The sequence below is a fragment of the Macaca thibetana genome, chromosome 11 (assembly GCF_024542745.1).
Source record: "Macaca thibetana thibetana isolate TM-01 chromosome 11, ASM2454274v1, whole genome shotgun sequence".
NCBI classification, from domain to species: domain Eukaryota; kingdom Metazoa; phylum Chordata; class Mammalia; order Primates; family Cercopithecidae; genus Macaca; species Macaca thibetana.
In genome coordinates, this window is record NC_065588.1 from 102,685,013 (window position 1) to 102,701,926 (window position 16,914).

Below are 16,914 nucleotides of genomic sequence, written 5' to 3' on the forward strand. Positions count from 1 at the left end.
TTCGAGATCATCAAATTCTGTCTAAATATTTTGTTTTAACTTCTAAGCTCATTATGGTCTCTTTGTGTTAACTTGTATCAAAATCTGTCAGCTATGACTGGTCTCATAAGCACAGTCAGCGGACCAGAATAAGTTAATTATTTACTTGTGTCACTAGTGCTCTTCATCTAATGAAATGCACAGCTGTGTTAGATCTGCAGTTGGATGTGTAGCTTCCATTGTTCCTCAAGTCAGCAGAGGGTAGAAGCCGCAATGATGGAGAGCCCTCAGTTCTTTCTGCTGTTCTGGCTTTCTGTGTCGATTTCATGGATCTTTTATCATTCACTTTCACACAAAACAAACAACACAGGGCTGTCTGCTATGGGAACCATCTTGGCATATAAAAGGGTTTTCAGGGCCTAAAGTAATTTTAAGTCAGCTAAGATTTAATTTTTGACTTACAGGTGCCCTTGGTGCAGATATTGCCAAAGCAGTTCCTATAATAGAAGGAAAAAGATCCAAAAGCTACTTATGTGTATTTTTTTAACAAAATGTCAGAAGAGGGCTGATAAGAAAACAGCTTCCCCAGAAGGAAGCTCTGCACTAAATATGATTAATCAGATTTCAAGCAAAGGTATTAGAGATTCACATTTCAGTGGAACGAGCACTTTTTTCATTTTAATAACATAATAAAGTTGCATTTGCTTAATTAAATATGTCAATTCAAACTGTAAACACAAAATGTAAGTCATCCTCTCCTTACCCACCCCCAATATAAGTACGTCATGCTTCCTTGGTCAGTTTCTGCACCTCCTGCTCTCACTCCCACCTTCTCTTGATGGAGGGTGGACAGGCAGCTTCCTCCTGAGCAGACGCCGGCCTCCTCCTGCGAACCGCTGCTTAAGGGGTGCTGAGGTTTCTCTTTGGTTTGGTTTTTTCAGGGGTATAGCTGAACCCTCCATCTCCTCACCAGCCAAAATTCCATTCTCACTTGAGCTGGTCCCAGAACCGGCCCCTTTAGGGATTGCCATTTTTAACATTTTGTTCACTGCTGAACAATGTTGTTGTCGGTGCACCTAGATTTACAATTTGATCTCTTTCAAAGTAGATTTCCCAGTAGCCCTAGGGTTTTGTCAGATAATTTCAGTGTGGATAAAATGGATTTTTGGAAGGAAGAAAGAAGGGTCACACACTCTGCTTGATTGAAATTCTAACACATTGTAGCTGAATTTGAAATAAAGTGAACTGAATGATTGTTTCTATTCTTCATGTAGGAAAGCATATATTTATAATAAACAATACCATTTTAACCCAAAAGCCAATTTAAACTAACTACATGCTCTAGAATTCAACTCCGCAAACTTAATATCCATATTGTGGGCAGCTACAAGAAATCAGAATATTAATAACCAGTATTACATAGGCAAATGGCATTCTTTTTTCTTTTGACTTCAGCTCCTGGTGATTATAACAAATCACAAACTATTAAAATAGTTTGAATAATTACATACAGTCAAATTGAATGAAATATTTGAGAGCAGTTTCTTTGCAATAGGGGCAGATAGTGGATAACTTTACACACAGAGAAAAGGAATTTTTTCTTTTACTACAAATGTAAAAGCGTTTGTTTTCTTAATCCAATGCCACTGTACACTAGTTTTCTGATTCTAAATTATGAAGATTGTAGTTAACAATCTAAATTCTATTCCTACTCCTCTTCCCAAGAAAAAGAAATCAGAGGAATAAAAAACTATTTAGCAACAAAATCCCCTATAGGTTAGAATGATATTAAGGGAATTAATTTAAGAGAATATTAGTAGTGCATAGAGTTGGTAGATTTTTGTTTTGTTGTTTTCATTCTTAGAATTCCATTTCTAATTCTAACCTTTTTTTTTCCAAGAACGATTTGGCATTTAATTTTCTTGTTCAACTTTACAAGTTCAATCAAAGATCACTTTCCTAATGGGTTGTAAGCTATAGGAATTAAAATTCCTTTGGGCAGTTTAGACTCAGCCAGGGAAGCCCTGGCAAAAATCAGCCAACCAGCCAGAGCACTGCAGCCTATATAGAGGTAAACCTGTTAGCACATCAGCCACACACAGGTACTTCTTGTCACTGTTTTTTAAAACCACATTGTAAGCACACCCCTCATCCAGTCATTTCTGTGTTTGGGGTCGGAGAACTTGGATTTGTTTAACTTGGGTGCAGAACCCCGCAGATCACAAACTAGCTGATGAGGAGCAAAACTGCTGCTGACTTAAAGCTTCGGGGATGGCCACAGGCCTGGGGTCCAGTGAAGCCGCTGTTCTTCAGTCTCTGTGGCACAGGAGGGTGGGCAGGCAGCCTGACAGCACCATTGTGTGCCATGCCAGCAGCACAGAAAGGCTGCACTGCCTTTCGCAAGGAGAGTCGTTTTTGAACTGTTTGTCCAGCAGGATTGTTGAAAATTGCTTTTGTTACTCTTGATAGAGGCCATGGGGAAGATTTTAGAGCAGTGGAAATAGAAATAGCAGCAGGGAAATCCCAATTAAGTACTGTATTCTTCCTTTCTGCCGATTTGCTTTATGTGGCATGAAATCTTCTCTCCCCCAGGTGTTTGTGGCTTGATTGTCCCCCAGGAAGACATGCCATTTTGTGATTCTGGCATCTGTCCGGATATCATCATGAACCCACACGGCTTCCCATCACGAATGACGGTCAGTGACCTGTAGGTTTTTCAGAGGCACTGCCTTTAAGGAAGAAGCAGGCAGTTAGTTTAGTTAGAATGGAGGTGACAAGGACTCTGAAGCTGTTTTTTCAGGTAGAGCTCTTTTGCCCCTTGCCAGATAAACAGGCTTCCAGCCCCTGACGATTCTGGGCCACTCTCCTGTACAGAAAGAATGAGGAGCTTGTCTATACCTCCCTTTGAGAGTGGAGTCTTCTGAGTGACGAATTTGCCCCTCAGCAGAAGAGAACTCCTTGTATTGAACCTAAATGGATCTCCCTTTCAGTGATTATTTTTGGTGATCCTGGCTCCACCTCTTACCAGCTGTGTGGCCTTGGACAAGTTGCTTATCCTCCCCATACTTCAGTTTCTTCATCTGTAAAATGAAGAAATATAGGACCTATCTCATAGGGTATTGAGAGTCATAAAATTAGATCACACATGTCAAGCTTAAATACTGCTTCTGTTAATTTATCACTGTTATTAATAGTGGTCGTGGGGAAATAAGCTGGAGATAAATAAGCAGAGAGAGTGCTTGTGCCGCAGGGAGGTGCTCACTTAATTTGTTCACATCCCACAGGTGGGGAAGCTCATTGAGCTGCTGGCTGGCAAGGCCGGTGTGCTGGACGGCAGATTCCACTACGGCACTGCGTTTGGAGGCAGTAAAGTGAAGGATGTGTGTGAGGACCTCGTTCGCCACGGTTATAACTACTTGGGGAAAGACTATGTTACATCAGGCATCACAGGGTAAGCATGCGATTGAGCTATTTTAAAGAAAAAGAATGCTTTTACTAGGATAGGGGAGACAAAGCTTTAAGGTGTACTCTATTAAGTATACTTGCAGGCAAGCTTGTACAGCCCGTGGGCGGCATGTGGCCCAGGACGGCTTTGAATGTGGTCTGACACAAATTCGTAAACTTTGTTTAAAAACATTATGAGAGTTTTTCATGATTTAAAGAAAATTTTAGCTCACCAGCTATCGTTAGTGTTAGTGTATTTTATGTGTGGCCCAAGACAGTTCTTCTTCCAATACGTCCCAGGGAAGCCAAAAGATTGGACACCCCACCTTAAGGTGTAAGCGTTAAAGCTATATGCCTTAAGCTTTATTTTTTTAAGAAACTGGATACCAGAAAATGTAAATTTAGAAAACTAACAATTGTGGAGTGCTGTTTGTACTAGTAAGATTATAATTTAGAAAGTAGAAAAGATTTTTGGGAGGCCAAGGCAGGTGGATCGCCCAGGAGTTTGAGACTAGCCTGGGCAATGTAGTGAGACTTCGTCTCAAAAAAAATAAAGTAGAAAAGATTTAATTTACCATAATATGATTTCTACCCTATACCTACTTTTAAGGAACACATCAATTACATATAATGCAAAGTTTTCCTTTAACTCTTGAACTTTCCCTGGATTTATGTGATGAGTATCAGAATAATAAATGCTTTGACAGGTAGACCGAGGCCTAACATTTGTGCATGTGTTCACTAAAGATGTCCTAAGCACCTACCTAATATGTGCTAGGCACTGAGTATATACCAATAAATATAGTGGACATGGTCCCAGTTCTATGGAGCTGACCATTTAGGTGTGTTACTAGACATTAAAAAATAACAGACACAAGGTAACTTCTCAGTAGGGCCTACTGTGACCATCTAATTTAAAACTATAACCCCGTACTGCCCATTTGCTGCTTTATTTTCCCTGTAGCACTCACCATTTTCAAATATACTACATAATAATACTATTGCCTGTCTCCCCAACTAGAACGTAACCTCCATGAAAGCAGGGTTGGTCTGTTTTGTTTACTGTTCTATTTCCAGGGCATAGCACAGGGCCTGACATACGGCAGGCACTCCATAAAGATTTATTGAAAAAAGGAATGCAGACAAATAAATACAAGTACATATAGCTCTCACCAAAATGGAGACAGAGTGGGTGAGAAGGCCCCTGTGAGGAATTGGATGTGATATTTCAGCTGAGAGATAAAGGGTGATAAGGATAGGGCTTTCGAAGAGTGTTTAATGGAGAGGAAAAGTTATGTTTAACACTTTGCTAGGGAAAGAGCTTGGTAAGTTCAGGGAACAGGAAGAGGCCAGCCTGGCTACGGTGCAGTGAAGAGGCCGTGCTGGCGGCCCGAGTTGAGGGTGGAGGGGAGATAGAGCCAGGCGACCAGGCTTGGGAGCTGTTGTGTTAACCTGTGAGAAGCAGATCCCTGCACTGATCGTGAATGACAAGGTTCTGAAGCTGGAATCCCCGTGGTTTTAAAGGATCAAATTAGTTGCCTAAATTAATACACACTTATGTATTTTATGCCAGATAAAACTCCAGGACCTAGTGTTTATAGTGTTCTTCTAGGTGTTGTTTTTTGTTTGGTTGGTTTTGGGTTTTTTTTTGTTTTTTGTTTTTTGGGGGGTTTTTTTGAGATAGAGCTTCACTCTTGTTGCCCAGGCTGGAGTGCAATGGTGTTGTCTCGGCTCACGGCAACCTCTGCTTCCCCGAGGGGTTCAAGCAATTCTCCTGCCTCAGCCTCCCAAGTAGTTGGGACTACAGGCACGCACCACCATGTCTGGCTAATTTTTTGTATTTTGAGTAGAGACGAGGTTTTGCCAAGTTGGCCAGGCTGGTCTTGAACTCCTGACCTCAAGTGATCCACCCACCTCAGCCTCCCAAAGTGCTGGGATTACAGGCGTGAGCCACCGCGCCCTGAGGTTTTAAACCACTTGAACACTAGTGACACTCAGCATGGAAGCATGTGTAAGAACAGCGCTTGATTTTAGTGCTGCAAATAGACTCTCCAGATGTGATTGAAATGGTTGGAGTGCTTTTAAAAATTGCCTATTAAGACTATAATAATATGGATTTCTTAGGTGTATCATTCCTGAGATGTTATAGAAAATCACATTACAGGAAAAGACCAATGGACCATTTCAGAAATGGTTCAATAAAATAATTGTGACCATTTCAGAAAACATAGTTGTCATTGCTAAATTCATTAACCTTCTCTTCACATCTCCACCCAGAAATAAGGTACATTTTTGGCCATATGTTGACCAGAAAGTGCAAAACCATAGGATCAATTTGGTGGACCTTCATGAACATAATTTGTACTGAAAGAATTGGATGGGTTATATCCTGCTTGCCATAGATAATGGTTAGTCTATATCCCAGTCCACACTGCCTTCCCCTATGCCCCCAGCCAGTGTTTTCATTCTTTGCCATTTATTTCAGTGACAAAATCTGAGAAGCACCGTTTAGTTAAAAATTCCCTAGGGCATTTAAACATATCACCACCAGCTTTCGCCTTTTGTTCATTCTTGAACATAGGTAGGAGGAAAAATTGCATATGGCTTTACTCTATGGATGATGGAATAGCATTGGGTAACTGAGTGTCATAAATTCTACCATGAGCAACCCTACCGTTGAGGAATAGAATCATTCACTGTTAGAGCTGGAAAGAATCTTGTTCTGACCGCCTGGTACGACTAAGAATGCTCAGCTAGAGAGGTCATGTAATTACTGTGTGACAAAACTGAGACAAGGACAGGGTCTCTTAATACCCTCTCCATTGTGCCTTCCACTCTATTCTGTGTCTTCCAAGAACCAGGTTGTGCTGAAGTTAGCAGAATGGCCTGATGACTGCAAAAGCCCTGGCTTAGGATGCTGAGAATGTGATCAGGGACATGGAGCAAGCAGGGGCCAAGCTTTTTCTTTGCCTCTCTGCTGTGTCTGTTGTTTCCTTTGCTTTTTCTGCTTTTACATCATGCTGTAGCCCAGAGTTTACTTGTTCCAAATGAGACCAGTGTCGCAGGGAGAGCCCTGGATTTGAATCCCCACTGCACCACTCACCAGCTCTTACCTGACCTCTCGGGCTGTCTGTGTCCATTTCTTCATCTTCAAAATAGAGGTGACAGTTCTTCCTCCCTGGATCATTGTATGGATTAAGTAGCACATGGTAGATGCTTCCTTGCCTTTGAAGAAGGAAGTTTGAGGCAGTTAAAAAAATTTTTTTAAGACATCAGTGCTCTGGTTGTTCTTGCTCCAGACTAATGAGAAAAGTTTCTTCTGTCAAAGTACATGTATATTCACCCTCTTCTTAAACTCTTATTACAGCCTTTCTAAAGATTCATTGAATCAGTTATGTAATAGACATTTACTGAGTACGAGTTGTGTGCCAGGCAGGGTCACAGGTGCTGGAGCCACCGTGACAAAGGAGACAAAGTGCTTATCCTTGCAGAGTTACTTCTTGTGGGGAAGACAGACAATAATCTGAGAGATAATAAATTGTACAGCACGGTATCAAAAGGGGCAAGTGCGCCAAAGGGTCAGGTTGAGATGGGGCCGGAGTGGTGATGTCAGTTGGGAGGAGAACTTCTTTAGATGTTCAGGGAAAGTCTCTCTGAACAGGTGAAATGTTTGACAGAGCCATGTGAGTACCTGGTGGGAGAGTGTTTCAGGCAAAAGAAACAGTAAGACAGAGGCTCTAAGAGAGGAACAGGCTTGCTCCATTTGAGGAGTAATGAAGAGGCCAGTGTTGCTGGAGTAGCATGAGTGTCAGGACACGAGAATAGGAATAGTGAGGTGTGCAGGAACTGGAGTATGTCTCACCATAGGGCCATAATATAGAATGTTGGCAGTACAGATTCCGAGTATGATAGGAAGCCATTGGTGAGTTGAGGACAGAAGAATGACCTATTGTGATTTACATTTTAGAAGGAGTCCCCTGACTTTTTATGCAAAGAATAGATTGTTGAGGGATTAGAGTGGAAGCAGGGAGATTAAGTAGAAGATTGTCTGTGGCAGCCCAAGCAAGAAAGGATGGTGGCCTGACCAGGGAGGTCACCCTGAAGGAGGGATCATCCCATACACACTGTTTCCCAACCTGTTTAAGTGTCTATTTCTTTGTAAAACTATTTATCTTTGAATATAGCTATGGTACTTTTCATATTTTTAGAACTATTCTTTTCATTCACTACAGACTGAAAATCATTCTTATCCAGTCAGTCATAAATGAGTAAGGACCTGCCAGTGATGGGTCCAAAGGCTGTCTCTTGTTAGCCCAAACTTAGTTTCTTAACCCACAACACTTGATCTTTCTTTCAGTGAGCCCTTAGAAGCATACATATATTTTGGCCCCGTGTACTATCAGAAGCTGAAACACATGGTGCTGGATAAAATGCATGCCCGGGCCCGGGGCCCACGAGCTGTCCTTACCAGGTAAGAGAAAAGTACTTATAAAAAGAATTGATAATGCAGTCAAGCCCACCTTGTATTTCCCAGATATGGCAAAAAGCAGACTCAACAAAGTTTCTGTTTTCCTGAGATGTCAAAATTTGGCAAGTTTGACTTTAAGAAAATCATATATGTATGATTAACATGAAAAAGTGGCAGCCAATTAAAAAATATTTCACAAGTGCAAGAGCAAACCCACCATAGGTCTTGCCAGTGGACTCCTAACACAACTATTTACGGTGTAAATGTCTGCAAATATGGTCCTATTTATAAAGGTTCATATAAGAAGATGTGTATGTATATACCCACACACACATTGATATGCCCCTGTGTACACAGAAGACACATGCATACATTATTTGTTAGCATAAACCACAATTGGAGTTTTTAAAAACTAATGTTATTGAAACATAAGGCACCTCCACTTGCAGACTTATTTGAGTAAGCTAGAGGAGGTTAGGGGCCACCTGCACCCCGTACAGGTATACCCTCGATCCCAAGCACAGTGTCTGTGTGTTAATGAATGGATAAATTTCTTGGGAAAGAGAATTACAGCTACTAAGTTTCACATGTTCTTAGTGCTATTTTTTCCAGTTGGAAATGCATAGTCGAGGGCAGTGGTTCTCAGCCAGGGATGATTTTGCCTCCCAGGGGACATTTAACAACATCTGGAAACATTTTCATATGTCCCAACTTGGGGTTGGGGAAGTAGCTACTGGCATCTAGTAGGGAAAGGCCAGGGATGCTATAGGGACAGCCCCTCACAACAAAGAGTCACCCAGCTCAGTATGTCAGCAGTGCCAAGGTTGAGGAACCCTGGGCTAAGGGAGGGAACCCAGGCCTTGGAGTCAGACGGACAAGGCTATGCTCTCATCTCCACCTTTTCGTTCCATCACAAGCCTTGAACAGATCACTGATGACCACAGTCTGATGAAATGCTCAGCTTCAGCATTTCTCATATTTAAAGTGGAGACAATATACCTACTTAACAGGTGCCGGTAAATGTCGAGAGTGTGAATACAGAATGTATACAATGCCCATCCACAGGTGGCATCGGCAAGCATCCGGTTCCCTCCCCACTTTCACTGAGCACAGCCTGGATGTAACAATGTGGAGAGGGGGCAAGGATGAGGCAGCTCATGCTGGGGGTTTTATTTTTTTTAAAACCAAGGGAGAGGTGTAGATGACTCAATTCCTTGACCATTTAAAACTGAGCACTTGCACATTTCTGTTGAAATGATAGACACATGTGGGCTTAAAACTGCAAAGAGGGAAGAGAAGTTGAGATTCTCAAGACAATAATCACTTCAGCAATGGGACCCTCATTGGGTTAGATGTGTTTCTCCCCTAAATGCTGTCCCCTCCTAAACTTCCATTTCAGTTACAACATCCAAAAACTATTTCAGAGTAACATAAATGTCAAAGCAGTTATTTCCTATATTTTGCTTTGTTGTGTAGAAAAAGTTATTACTTAGGTATTACTTTTGTGCCTTCCATATGAAGACTGCCTCGAGTGCATTTGTCTGTAGTCAGTTATCTTAGTTGGTTAAAATCCAAGTATTGGATTCTGTCCACATGTGGTCTGTCTACCTTTACCTTGTTCACTGACCTCAGGTGGAGGGAGCAACTGCCCATACGTGTTTCTACTGGCAGATAAAAATGTATCGATGTGCTCAGTTATGAAGTTTCCACTATAATGTGTTTATTTAGACCTATTTGTAAGTTATTCATGTGCATATTTCCTTTCAACAAGTATTCTACAACTTCTTTGATTTCACATTGAAACTTAAAACCACAACAATTCTAAAAATCGTAAAATTTTGGTATGTGTTGGCATACCCTGTGTTCACCTTCTTAATTCTTTGGGAGATGGCAGCAACAACAAAGATTAAAGGATGCTATGGAATACAGCAAACAAGGGTTGCATGGTCACCCCTGCTCAAAGATTACCTTTAAGAAGCCTGCCAGGGAGCTTGCTTTTTTTTCCCCCAAATAATTTGTGTGATCCATACCTACATGGGGTTACCTAAATTGTTCAGATCCCCCTGATTTTACCTACATCTCTGGGTCCTGGATTCTGAACCTTTTGAAGTATTCTCAAGCCCAGCATATACACAAACCACAGGGAATCCATTCAAGAGGCTAACAGCTCTGGCCACAACTACTGGAGGATCCAGGTTCCCCCCCAGTCTGTTCTGCTTAGTTTTTCTGCTTTTAAATAATAGAATACTGAGACATCTTTGAAAATACTCAAAGACATTGTTTCCTGATTTGAAAACTCTGCTAAGTTCTAATCATAATGATAGTGATGGTAATAGTAATGGTGTTTTCTGTGATTATATATTAATATGTTATTATATCATATGAGATTATGTAATTATATATTAATTTCATTTAACCATAACAACCATCAGTATTTTTTCTCAATTGAGGCTGTTTGGGATAGGTGTGCTTATGTGCTTTTACAGATGAGGCTGAGTAGCATGTTCAAGGTCACTGTCCAGTTACTGATTTGGATCCAGGTGAGCCCTGCTCCAAAGCCTCGTGCTCTCTGCCAGCATGTGATGCTGCTTCTTTGTTTGTTTAGCAGAATAATAACACATTTGTCTAATCACTTGTTTCAAAGGCAACCCACTGAAGGACGGTCTCGTGATGGTGGCTTGCGTCTTGGGGAAATGGAACGTGACTGTTTAATCGGTTATGGAGCCAGTATGCTTTTGCTAGAGAGACTAATGATTTCAAGTGATGCCTTTGAGGTTGATGTCTGTGGGCAGTGTGGACTTCTGGGGTATTCTGGCTGGTAAGTGGATACCATATGTCTCTCATACCACACCTCTTGCCTCTTAAATCACAGCTCAAGAATTGACCCTGGATCCTATCCGCATATTCTCCAGCCTCTGTCTGTGATCACTAACATACCCTCCCTCATGCATGTATTCCTGTCATTGGGGATACTCTGTGTACATGTCTCATTTGTCTGCATCGTGATCTACTTCCTACACAGCTAGAGGCTCAGCTCCCAAGGAGTACAAACTTTATCTTCTTTTAAATATTATCTCAGGTACTTTTTATTACACTATTTGCCTGTGAAAATTCTAGCAGATGCATTGTTGGATGTTAGAATCACAGTGTGTTAAAGAAACCTCTTTAGGGAAGATTACATTGAATGCTTTCATTTGTAACTTCTGACCCAAAGAGCCAGGGATGCTGCCCCAGGTCTTACAGCAAATTGGTGACAGAGCCAAGAGCCAAGACCAAGACGACCTGGTACCCTGCCCCCTTGTCTGTACTCTCTCTGCCAAGGCTAGCTGCTTCACACTTGTACGGTAGATTCTGTGAGGGCAGAAACCGGGTCTGTCTCAGTAATTTATTCAGCAAACATTTAGTAAGTATCTGCTAAGTGTCAGACACTGTTCTAGGCCCCAGAAATGCAGCAGTGAACAAGACAGATGATGGCTGCTCCCAAGGAGCTTATCTTCTACTTTATTCTCATTGCATCCTGTCATGTTTACCCTCATTTCTCCAGCCTGGGACCTGGTAGATGCTTCATGAAAGAATACTGGTTGAATGATACCCTGCATTTGTAGGATTGCCAATAAGTAAATCATGTTGTTTGTAAAGTTTATAATTTCTGTGTAGAGTTTGGTACACAAAGGTCACCTTAAAAGATGACACTAGATTTTTTTTTGTTTTTGTGCAGTTGCACCACCTTTCCTATTTGTAATGATTCCACTCTGTTGCCGAAGAACAAAAAGCTCGCTTAGGGTTATTCCTAAAACACTCCTGTGGGCAAGAGAATCCATAGTTCCCCAGAGGCGAGGGGTTTTTTATTTTGTTTTTGGTTTTGTTTTGTTTCGAGACAGAGAGTCTCACTGTCACCCAGGCTGGAGTGCGGTGGTGTGATCTCGGCTCACTGCAGCCTCAACCTCCCAGACTGAAGCGATCCTCTCACCTCAGTCCCCTGAGTAGCTGGGACTACAGGCTCACACCACCACGCCTGACTAACTTTTGTATGTTTTGTAGAGACAGGGTTTCACCATGTTGCCCAGCTTGTCTCAAACTCCTGGGCTCAAGTGATCCCTCCCACAGTGCTGGGATTTACAGGCATGAGCCACCACGCCCAGCCAAAAGTGAGTTCTTTACTTAACTTTTCAATCAGAGGCAAGGTCCAACAAGATCTAAGGCAGAAGCTACAGAGCTTCCAGCCTCACCCCCTCATTGTCCCTCACCTGCCCTCCCTGGAGTGCCATTTCTCTAGATAGGGGCCATCCCCAAGATATAGTTAGGCCCAAATTACATTCATTGCTGGAATTTGAGGAATTTGTGGGCCACCGTTTCCCCATTGAGTCCCCACCGTAGTTTCCTTCCAGACAGAGTCTCAACTTCTTGCCATCCTGAGCTACTAATTTCTAAGTTGAAAAAAGCCAATCACAAGTTGAACAAGTGGGCTTCTTAGAACACAGTGTATCCCTTGCCAGATAAATGTCAAAACCTTTTAGCCAGTTATTTCATGATTTTGGTGTAGAAGACTCTTTGTCCGTGAAGAGATGATTTCACTTTAAAAACTAACAGAAGAGGCGGCCATTTGCAGTTCATCTTTCATAAGGTTGCAGAGAAGAGGTGACATGACTCCGAGGATAAGCCTAGCTGTTCCTTATATGAATGAGATGAGGGTTTGCTTCAGTCCTGAGATGTCTGTTTGTCTTTTGAAATGCATATTGAGCTTGCTTTTTATAGTCTGGGCTGTGCAACCAAAAAGAAAAAAAAGAAAAGAAATCATGTAATAGGTAGATGCCTGAATCCTCGTTCCACTATGCTTAAATCTTCAAATTTGACACAAGCATTTTTAAATAATTTACTTCGAAAGGATGGTACAGAAGAATCATGTCATTAAAAATAGAGGTCATGGAACTTCAGAAAGAGTTTCCTTTTCTCTTCCTCCCCCTTGCATTCTTCCTCCCTCTCCCTACCCCCAAAGAAAAAAGAAAACAGTCAACCCGATTCGCTTATGCACTTTGAGAACCTTCCCCCCTCCGCCACTGGTTACCCAGGGAAGGTAATGTAAGCAAGAAGACCTGTAAGCAGTGATTGATCCTCAACATCATTCTGCTAAATGTATATCTTCTTTCCTGCTTCATTTCTGTCTCATTTAGAGAGCATCTGATGGCAGTGTCTGATTTTGAAGCGTATGTGTTCAGTGTGCATTGTATTTGAAATCCTTTGAAAGAGAACTAAATCAGGTTATACACTTTGAGGGTCTTTACTGTAATTAAACAGACCTCAATATATACCGTATGTCTGATTTTGAGTGGCCTACTTATACCCTTGTTGCCAACAGAAAAAAATCCTAATCCATTCTAGTAGTCTAGCCGCCGCCTCGGGTGCTGCTTTCTGGCCGAGGAGCATAATGATGCTGTCATTTTTCCCATCATTACCTGATCATGTGTGCTGGGTTGAGTGGGAGGGAGCATGGGCATCGTTGGAGGAAGTTGCTCTTTAATGAGCGGCACAATGGAGGCTGGGTAATTAGAGCAGTTCGGAACCTTGAAACTGGCCTTTTGTCAGGGATTTGCACATTAGTGAGGCATTGCTATGGAGATGTTTACAGCACGACTGTTGTTCTACAGAAGACACTAAGGGTATAAGTCACAAAAGCAAGGTCCAAAAGGAAGACTTCAGGAAAAAGAAAATCCCTGTTAAGATAATTAGCTCATAGAGGATGTTTCACTGGACAGTCATTTCTCACGTGAAGCCACAGCCTCCCCTTTTTGCTACCTTTGCCCTAAAAAAATCCATTCATTTTATTGTTGTTCAGGTCAAGTTTCTACCTTTGCAAATTGTTCAGATACAAGGTAAGGTCAGGTTTTATACACACACATGCACACTGGAACATTTTAAATGATGGAGAAATATTTAATAATAGAGAAGATTAAAGGGCTTTCTGGAATATGCATCAGTACATATGGAAATGTAAAATAGATTAGCTTGGAGTCATTGGGTAATGTACTAGTCAGGAGAAGAAGAGAAAAGTTACCCCCGTTAAATCCATTTCCCCAATTTAATGAAAGCATGAACATGATTCCTAGATAGATTACATCCACCCAAGCACATTAAAAAGATAATTTTTAAACTCGAATGTATTAAATAGGTATTTAAATAATCTTTTAAGAAAAAGTAACTCACCAAGTTTATATTTGTACTGTCGACGGATGAAATACAGGTTAAGCACCCTGCGTCGCCTCGTCATAGCATCAATTGTGCATTTGTGAGGGTTGGTCTTCTCTCATTCTCCTCCTCAGGAGACTGTCTGCATAGTTACCAGCACCGCATGTACATTCTCAGCCTCAGTGCTTGCTTTTCTTTTCTAAAATAATACAAGCTTTATTTTACTGATTGCAAAAATGATCCCTGCTCATTGTAAAACATTCAAAAGTTACCACAAATATAAAGCGAGTCACGTTAATTCCCACCACCCAGAGATGACCACTATTAACATTTTGGTGACTCTTTCAAGATTCTGATAAGAGGAGAAAGATACAAATATACACACAAAAAAATTAAAATTTTACATATGATTTTGGGGGCTCCATACACTTACAAAACCTGTTTGAGGGCCCCCTTGGGACCATGCTGATTAACAAACTGCTTTTTTCACTTCACAGTTTGTCCTGGACACCTTCCATTTCAATAAATGTGCATCCACAACAGCAGGTCTGATGGCTTCACAGTCTTCTATGTAAATGTCCCAGTGGACATTTGCATAGTCTCACGTTCTGCTGTTACAAATAGTGTGGCTGTCAACATTCTTGTACACATCCCTTTGTCACTTTTGGGATTACAGAATCAAAGAATATGCACATTTACATTTTTACACACACTGTCTTACTGCCCTCCAGAATGGCCAATCCTTTGTTCACTAAGGAATCCTCTTCCAGTTCCTGGTCAGCACCAGGTCTTCCAAGCCTCAGTTGCTACTCTTCTTGGATTCATTTTCCTCCTCGTTAACTGTGAGGACCTAGTTTTCTACCTGTTAAGAGTCAGGATTTGTACTGGATACCTACTGTCCCGGCTGCTGCGGACCCTTGAGGAGTAGGGTAAGGTCCTATTTTGATCTGAAACCTGAAAGAATAAATCACTTTCTCCCCAGGGACCCTTCTACAGTTGTAGCCATTGATTTAAGAACTAAGTTCAGTTTACCAGCTCTTCCGGAAAGAAGAGAAAATAAAGTCCTAATTGGAATATGAGGCAAATTGGTTAGGAACATGGGCTGTTGTTGTTAGGGTTAAGTGGAAATATATATGCACATACACACATACATACATTTCTTAATTTCACACAAGGGACAACATGTTGTACCTTCCAACACTCATAGAAATAACCAAGCCTGATTACCGTTTGATTGAATACCACTGTCCTATTCAGAAGTTTTGTCTTTTCCATCAGACTTTATGTATCTCAATGACAGAAACCAAGTTATAATTGTTGAGCACCTTGCCTAGAATAATATACTGCTAGTATAGTAGATGCTTATCAAATACATGGAAATTGATTGAATTAGTTTAAAACTCCTTAAACAATGAAAAAAAAATTAAATTTGGGTAAATTTCCCAATGGTTCAGATTTCTGGAGCTCTTTCAAAACAAGTATATAGGCAGATGTTTTACATTTTAAGGAGAAAGGGCTAGATGTGTGGTAACAACTGACTCAACTTGCATGCTTTGAACACCGGAGGGAATGGTGTTTGTTTCATTTTTTCTTTTGCTTCCTTGGAGGTTTCTTTTTTTCTGGGCACATATGTACTTATATGACAGTGCAACTGAACACTTAGGAACAGAAAGATAATTTGATAGAATGATAATAGAACTTTATAGAGACCGTTTTCACTTCCTACGTGAAGGCCTTTGTTTCCGAGTTGCTGTCTAACACTTGCTGACTTGGGTTTCAGGTGCCATTACTGCAAGTCATCCTGCCACGTGTCTTCCCTCCGTATTCCATATGCCTGCAAGCTGCTCTTCCAGGAGCTACAGTCTATGAACATTATCCCCAGGTTAAAACTGTCCAAGTACAATGAATGAGGATAGAAAAAAATGATTATTAAAGAGAACAAGCAATACATCCAATACAATGGAAAGCAGAAGGGATTTAGGACTACTACTCCTCCTGTGAAGAATTCCCTTGTGTATTCTGTCACTAAAACAAACAAACAGAAAAAATGGAGAGGCTTTTGATATACTACAAGACTGGCTAAACAACCTTGATCAGTGAACCTTGAGCCATGGGAGAGATGCTGACCATGTGGACTGCAAGGCAGCTTGATTCACAGATGGATGTGACCTACAGGAGAAATAAACCATTACTTACGTGCTGATGTCTTGACATTCACTCATTAGAAGACCTTACTCCTTCAAGAGAATGTCTGGGGTCAAATTTACCATATCTTCTGGCTAACGATGTTCAAGGTTCTTCTGGAAACTTGGAAGATGTAAAGAATCCATTTGATTTGGTCAGCCTGGCTTTTGTGGCTGGCTCTGATAAATTTTCCCAACAATTAAATCTTGCCTTTATACACCGAAACTTTGTAATTTTAGTCTTGGTGAAATATAATGACATTCTTGTCAAGCAAGAATGTCATCTTCCCTTATGGACTCAATTGCTATTATTTTGAACCTCCATGATTGTACCATGCAACAATATTCATTAAATACCTGAATCTAACCCCGTGGCTGCTTTGTCATACTCTGTCCCTTCCAAACCTGCCAGGATGCTAGCTGTCCATTTTCTTTTTAATCTGACAGGCTTCCTTACTCATTTCTAATTTGTTTTCAACTGCTGCCCTGAAGCCAAACATTTGTGTTAAGAATTGTTTGTAAAATCAGAGTCAGAAATGCTTTGAGTAATGGCCTAAGGCTTCATTCCCAGCATGTCACACTGAAGATGTTCCACAGAATATTAATAGGTATCATATACCAAGAAGAATCAAGCTTCTATGTCAAACTAAGGTTGAG

At 41.1% G+C, this 16,914-nt stretch overlaps 1 protein-coding gene across 2 annotated transcripts in view; it reads left to right on the top strand.

Moving 5' to 3' along the window:
- Nucleotides 1-16,624, top strand: part of POLR3B (RNA polymerase III subunit B) — a 136,524-nt gene extending 119,900 nt beyond the window's left edge. For both annotated transcript variants that reach the window (XM_050748622.1, XM_050748623.1), the window contains 5 exons: nucleotides 2,572-2,675; nucleotides 3,264-3,430; nucleotides 7,781-7,894; nucleotides 10,536-10,709; nucleotides 15,855-16,624. In XM_050748622.1, coding sequence (XP_050604579.1) covers nucleotides 2,572-2,675; nucleotides 3,264-3,430; nucleotides 7,781-7,894; nucleotides 10,536-10,709; nucleotides 15,855-15,984 — 689 coding nt within the window. In that variant the 3' untranslated portion in view covers nucleotides 15,985-16,624. The remainder of the gene's footprint in view (nucleotides 1-2,571; nucleotides 2,676-3,263; nucleotides 3,431-7,780; nucleotides 7,895-10,535; nucleotides 10,710-15,854) is intronic.
- Nucleotides 16,625-16,914: the final 290 nt, after the last annotated feature.